This window comes from Apaloderma vittatum, unplaced genomic scaffold (assembly GCF_000703405.1).
Source record: "Apaloderma vittatum isolate BGI_N311 unplaced genomic scaffold, ASM70340v1 scaffold23042, whole genome shotgun sequence".
Taxonomy (NCBI): domain Eukaryota; kingdom Metazoa; phylum Chordata; class Aves; order Trogoniformes; family Trogonidae; genus Apaloderma; species Apaloderma vittatum.
The window spans coordinates 1-7,044 of NW_009705537.1; the positions used below are offsets into that span (position 1 = coordinate 1).

Here is a 7,044-nt window from a genome sequence, read left to right on the forward strand (position 1 = left end):
GGGGGGTCCCCCGGTGTTCCCCCGGCTCAAGGCCAAACAACGCGCGGCCGGTACCGCCGCCGTCACCGCCACGCGCAGCCGCCCCTGGCAAAACACCGGGCCCGGGCTCTCCCTGGCACGCCGTGAGACTCCTGCGGTGTCTGAACTAGGAAAAGCCACGGTATTAGTTATAAATATAAAATGCAGTTACAGGGGGATTGCTCGGAAGGGTTTATAACCCCACGGCTGAAGCTCAGATCAGGGAGACTCCCTGCACAAAAGGCCTCAACACCCACGTGTGCGCCTGCGTTTGCACCGCACCGGAAAGCTTACCCAAAATTGTGGCGGAATATATAGGGAGGGAAGAAAACATCAAGCACAGAGCAACATGAGAGCTTTAGCACTCAGGATATGACGGGAGGATGTAGTCAAAGAATTGGACCTTTTATTAAGGTAGAGTTTGTTTTAATTCTCAGGTTTATCTGAGATATACTTTTCCCTCTTTACAACACATACAAAAAAACTCTCTCAGAATTCCTAGAACTTAATTTTCAACTGACAGTCTCACAGCTCCAGTTTTAAACATGAAACCAAAACCAGTAAAAGTGTTCCTGTGCTGCAAAACAATCTCTCAACTGCAATAACTAAGATTCAATATGCTGCAACGTTTTTTTTTTAACTCCTAACTGCCTAAATGTACCACATCTTAGGGCTTCCTTCCCTTCTTGCGCAGAGACTGGCCTTCTCCTGAAAAGGCAATAAACCGGCTTCCAGCTTCATCCTGGAAAAAGGAAAAACGGGGAGGGGGAAAGTTGTTACCTCTTTGCTCCCTGCTTGTGTGTGAAACAATCAACAATCATTAAAAAGAACATTCCACTAGGGCAGCAACTGAGCGTAGACATTTTAACATCCTTCATCTACATAACCTCTTTCTTCCTAAGAACAGAACACGAGCATTTCAGTGACCTTTCGGCCAATCCAAACCAGTATGCCCTGGCTTACAATACTTACATGAGGCCAATCTTTTTATATCGGTAAGCAGGGATATCGGGGCTTGCTTTCACCTGACACAAACCGCTTTTTAACTACTATCGGGAAGGATCCAACTTTAGTTACCTCTTCGACTTTCTTAACTAGTGGGCGTGAGTTTCTAATGAACGTGATTCTACCAATCTTGAAGTCGTAGTTGGGTATTCCTCTGGAAAAGAAGCATAACAATGTTAGGGAAGAAGTTTTATACCTACCATCCAGCTGAACAGTGAGACCTATTCTGTCCATGTCATACTAATACCGACTGCAAATTTTCATTACCAAGTAGTACTAAGAGTTAACCCGCTGAATTATTTTCTAAAGGTAGGCATACATCACATGAAGTAAATAATCAGAAGCTGGAGATGCTCTAGAAACTTGGCTGTGCGTGCTTCCACATAGCCTGTGGTTTCCACAGGGCCATGGACAGGCTTTTCCACAAGGGTTCAGGTTTTACTGAGAGAGGCGTAACTGACAGAACCGCACAGGAACCACAGCCTTGCACACCTCCCCTAAGTCTGAATCTTCTACATTTCCTTCTCAGAAAAAACCTCAAAGCAACAAACCCACACATGGCTTGGGTTATCCACTCAACTCATTTTCACTCTACATCAAATTTCACTTCAGAAAACTGACAGGGTTCTGTGCATCACGCGTTCCAGGCCACCAACCCAGTCCAGACCTGCTGCCTCTCCCTGCCCGTCTGCTGCAGAACCAGAGTTGATCAAGTGAGTTTTGGCAACATTATCTCCATCTTCAGTAGTCATGGACATCGCAGTCAGTCAAGAATATCAGACTACTTATTTTCTAAATGCAAACTTATAACGAAATCAGCTTGTTTATATGTTCCACTCACATAGTGTGCCTTCATCTGCTGATGACTGAGTGAGACAGGCATACCTTCGAATATCTCCTGGTTTAATTGGTGAGGGACTAGGCTCAACACCTTTCTTCTTGCCATCCAATCTGTTCCCGGAACCAGAGAATGCCTATATATATATAAGCAGTTTTAATTTACTCGTATGTTGTATTTGAAAGCACCCTACGCAGGTAGACTATATTCTGTAAAATACATCATTTGTATTTAATTATCTGCTTTGACATATTTCTTTTTGGTACATAAAAGCTGATGAAGCCCAAGTGCAGGAGTGCATTTCAGTGTCCCATTTAAAAGCTGCCTTTTTAAGGATAGCAGGTCATACTGCTCCTGGCTGTAAGCACCACGAATCATTCGCAGATACCTGCCAGTTAAACAATGAGCACCTCTAAGAAAAGGTACTGCTGTTTTGGAGTTGTTTGGAACAACTTTCCCTCACCAGTTAATAACATTCCCCGTTCAGTCCCCATGTGTTGCCTGGTCTAGCTGAGAGGCGTCCCTGCCCATGACAGGGAGGTTGGGTTAAACGATCTCTAACGTCCCTTCCAGCCTAGGCCAGTCTACGATTCTGTGATTCAGAAACTAGCAGAAATAGGGGACTTACGCGAAATCCTGTGTCACTCACATATCCACTATGGTCTGCTTCAACATCCTGTGAGGGCAAAAACCAAGTCAGTTCATTGTGTTCATGTTGTGTTATGCAGAACACATGAAAACAGTTCCACAAAATCTCTTTCCAAAAATCAACAATCATCTCCTAAGTAACATGACCCAAAGTATAAGAAAGCAAAGTTTAGTCTTAAAAAGCTGTTTCAGGAAAAAAATTTATGCTGGCTCTCACTGCTCCATCACAAGCAAGGCTTACTTCTAGGGAATGCATTTTTGAAGAACAGAAGCTTAACCTACCGTGGTCTCTTCATGTTGAGCAGTTCTTTCTGGTTCTTTGTATCCCAAAGGTGCATCAAAATCCACCTATTTAAACAAGAAGCATGAAAATGAACAGGATCAATATTTTCCTTTTAATCATAAGCTTTATGCTACAATTTCTCCAAACTCCAAAAACTATCACTCCATTTCGGTCTAGAAAGAATTGAGCTTTGCTTGTTAAACATTTTAACTCAGAACTAAAAAGACTAAGCCTCCCAGGAATAAGTCTTAGCAGGTAACTGACACAGCAGTAAAACAGTATCACTGGAGTTGGAATCAAGACAGGGCTGCTAAATAAAACTCAAGACTATGAAAATCGTTGAAGCTACACATTGAATTCTAGGCCCCAGAGCCACCCGATGTACATGAAGTGCAGCTCAAGACTGCAGATGTGGTTACAAGGGTACATGGGGCACTCTCAAACGAGTCACCTTCCCTGTCCCATCTGATTTTACCTTTCCTGCCGCAGAGACGCTTGGTGTATGTACAGCGCTGCCCCTGAACAGGAGCCCCTCTCCTTTTGGGAGGACTCAGTAAGAGCAGACTGTCCACATCAGCTTTAACTTACGTTCATGTCACATTCTATGATGGACACAGCCTTATCTGGTTTGGTCTCCATAACCCGGAGCTCATAGATCTGAAACAGTAATGAATATTTCAAGATTGCACATGAAAGAGCTCAACTTATACACAAGAAAAACATATCTAAACCTTTCCCTTCAGATAGCATCAAGAACAGTGAAGTAAGCGCTCTTTAGGTTGAGGACTGGTTACTGCAGGGTCTCTAAAGAACATGAGAGCTAAGATTTTTAACCTAGATAGAAGACTGTTAAATGCCAGAGCACCCACCTTTTCCTGTACCTTGCACTCTTAATCTGCATTTTTCCAAACAAATTATGAATTAGGATAAATTCAGTCCCTTGACTCATAAAAACATCAACGGCACAGAAATTTATTTTCTCATGAGCCAAAAAACCAGCAGCTCAGGAGAAGACTTAGCTGACCCCCTTTTTCCTCCAACAGAAAACCGACTGCAAAACCTACCATCTGGGATTACTTGTCAACAATACAGCACAGTTCTGTGTTCATTGTTTTAGCACCAGCGACTGAGATTAGTCTACAACACCAAGTAATCGAACGTTCACGTGTGCTGCCAAAACCACTCATCTATAAAATCTATGCACAAGATGTCAAAGTACTTATGTGGTCATAACCTACTGAAATACAGTGTTGGTTTTAACATGGGGCAGAATTTATTTCCTCAAACTGTTGGTATCCAAATAAAACTTGCACAGACTGGTGTTGTATACTGTACCTTTTCGTTGTAGTTGATGGCAATAACATCCCCAGTGGTTAGGCAGGCGAAGCTTCTCAAGGCATTTTCTAATCTTTGGAGTAAGTTAAGATGAAACATTCGTTTTCAATGCAATATCAAAGTTTTAAAGCTATAATATTACAAAACTCTGATCCTTGGTCTCTCAAATGTGGTTTAAAAGTCACCCGGATTGTAGACAGCCTTTCAGTAAACATCAGGGTGTATAAGTTCTTCTAAGGGACTCTCAGACTCGGTGGACTTTAAGACAAGATTCACGCTTCTTCACTGCCGGCTGTGCTTTGTGCCAGCAGTTGGCAACACCTCTGTACAGCAGCTCTCCACCCTTTTTGTTTTCAGCAGGCGCAGCAGTAGTTTCCACTAGAAGAGTACAAGTGACACCTGAAAAGCCATCTCTCTTCCACCAGTTTGGGAGAAAACTTTTGTCCCCTGCTCCATAACTGGATAAAAAGGATACACAGCTTTGGGATTTGTGATGTCGAGAAAATCCGGACTCTGTGGCTGAAATTTTGAGTATGTAGCGACTTGAAGATTAACGCTCTCCACTTGGACCAGGCCACCTTCTTCCAGCAGCAAGTTCTGCATCATCTGCAAGAATAAAAAACAAAAATACAAACCTCTATCAATGTCACGGACATTTTTAATTCTCTTCCTTGCATATATCTATTTTCTATCTATTTCCTGAGACCACTATCTTGAAACGCACCAGTTTACCATGGTTAAATTTCAGGGAGAAAACTGCATCTAAAAAAGCCGTCTGCTTTGTTGACTTTGTTAAACTCTCACGGAGGGAAACCTGAGCTGTGACTGAAAGCTGTTGTACGAACATGACTAAGACAGACACGTGCTTTCAGGAAACGCCCCTGAAACAGAAAACATTTCTGGAGACATTCCACCTCTTTAATAACAAACTGGCAACTCACTAATCCTACTCTTCAGGTTTCAACAGTTCAGCCGGAGACAACTCACCCAGTGTGGAAGGTAACATATGCCCTCATCAGCCACAAATTCAAGCACTCCACAGTGCGTCATTCGGTCTGAATTTTTATTGGTGAGTTTAAACAGCATCGGGTAAGTAATATTAAGTCGGCCTGGTGAGAAAGGAGGAAAAAAAAATATTTGTTAAAAGCCCCCAACACATTTCTGAAGCTTCCAGAAACTGAACCTTAGCAAGAGAATGGGCCGGCCTATAGAACAGGATTCTCCTCACACCATTATTCCAAGTGCTCAAAACTACAAATCCAGGAGATAACACAGATACACGAATACTGTATTGCCATCGCACCTAGAACTTTAAATGCCCCCCTCACGTTTCCCCAAGCTCAGAGGAGAGCAGGCAGTAGGTAACAGCAGAGGAATCTGTTACTGCTATGTGCTGTTCTATTAGCAGTTAGCTCCTACATAACAAATTTTATCAGGTCCTGCCTATTTTAAAATTAAATCCTGACTAACCTAATTTCTCAAAGAAATTCTATTAAGGCTAAAACTGAGAGGGCTAGTAGGAAACCCTTAGTTAAAAAGGCCAATGGCCAATAAAAGCCGTTTATACTATTGGTTGTTATCTTTTTCCCCATCTCAAAGTTATTTATCACTTATTTTGTCTTTGAAATAAACTTGGCTCCAGACAACAGCATCCAGAAAAAACAGGCTGAGATTAAGAATTTGCTAGATTACACGCAACCATTATACTGAGTACGCCATTAACAGTTAACAGATACTGATTCATGCCTCAGGTGGCCCCACACTTCAGATGTCTGTACTGGTTAATTCTGACAGACAAAATACTTCCAAAATACATTTTTGGAACTAATTAGTCTTTTATTCTCTATTTAAGTCAGAGTTTAATATACTGTGTTAAATACTCTGTTATTTCCTTATACATTTGCTCATATTCCTAATGTTGTTATTCCAAATTAAAATATTTACTTACTGAGTTGATCCAAAGCTGATGGTGGCATAATTACTGCAGAAATTAATAACAACATAAGATTAGGAGAAGTGTGACTGTACAAAGAGTACATAACATACACTTTTATCATTCCTTTATCTGAAATCTCCTCTAAGAAAAAAAAAAAAAAAAAGAGAGATTCTAAAACCTCCCACAAACTCATTTTTGAGCCAGAGACTTCAGTAGCATTAGTTAGGACAAATATATCTGCTCACATGGGCATTTCAGAATTTAATAAAAACAAAGGAGAAGACAAAGTTTTACAACACCTAGTACTGAAGGAAACGTTTCCTACAGGTAATTTTATTTGTTTGGGCTTACAGGTACTCTTAAAATGATGCCAACTCAAAACATGGCATTTGTCTGACAGACTGAAAATTAAGTTGGCCGATCTATTCTCTCTGTTCAAGCTAAGCGAGGTACAAGAAGGGGAAAAAAAGCCCTTAATCATAAAATCCCAGGGCTCATAATGGGCGCAAGATTTTAAGAAGAGACTTTAGAAAAGGAAGAACGTCTTGTTCTAAAGCTCAGAAAGCAGCCTCTCTCGGCAAGTCCCACACTAACAAAGCGCTCGGCAACGCTCCTGCCGCCCCGGCCAGAAGCTGCCTTTTTGTACAAAAGCGAAAAAACCAGCCTCTCTCGGCAAGTCCCACACTAACAAAGCGCTCGGCAACGCTCCTGCCGCCCCGGCCAGAAGCTGCCCTGCTCGGTGTTATTTACCCACACTCTTCCGACCGGTTATGAGTCGAAATAAAACATGCACGTACTCTTCCCGAAAAAAAACACATCTGACCTGTCATTAGGCCCAGCAAGCATGGATACGGAGAAGCAGCGGTACTGGGTTGAGAAGCGGTTCTGGAAAACCCGCGGGATGGGGTGATCGAACATATTAAAAGAGAACTGTGGAGGGAAAAAAAAACCAGCACAGGGAGAGGAGAGGGTTAATCGGCG

The 7,044-nt window shown here is 42.2% G+C and overlaps 1 protein-coding gene across 1 annotated transcript; it reads right to left on the minus strand.

Annotated features, from left to right (window-relative positions):
- Window positions 1–636: 636 nt before the first annotated feature.
- On the minus strand, window positions 637–6,987 carry UFD1L (ubiquitin fusion degradation 1 like (yeast)). Its single transcript, XM_009865475.1, has 11 exons — window positions 6,861–6,987; window positions 6,076–6,108; window positions 5,115–5,236; window positions 4,603–4,733; window positions 4,128–4,200; window positions 3,381–3,449; window positions 2,792–2,857; window positions 2,490–2,537; window positions 1,909–1,997; window positions 1,096–1,177; window positions 637–760 (listed from the first exon to the last, which is right to left on the minus strand). Exons 1-11 carry the CDS (start codon window positions 6,979–6,981, stop codon window positions 686–688), a joined length of 909 nt encoding a protein of 302 aa, XP_009863777.1. The 5' UTR covers window positions 6,982–6,987; the 3' UTR covers window positions 637–685.
- Window positions 6,988–7,044: the final 57 nt, after the last annotated feature.

Bases quoted from the DNA above. Each gene is read 5' to 3' on its own strand.
- UFD1L (XM_009865475.1), bottom strand. From the start codon at position 6,981: ATGTTCGATCACCCCATCCCGCGGGTTTTCCAGAACCGCTTCTCAACC. The intron at 6,109-6,860 runs GTACGTGCATGT...TAATTTCTGCAG, and splicing joins TGTGTTTTTTTTCGGGAAGA to TAATTATGCCACCATCAGCT. The intron at 1,998-2,489 runs GTAAGTCCCCTA...ATATATATATAG, and splicing joins TGAGTGACACAGGATTTCGC to GCATTCTCTGGTTCCGGGAA.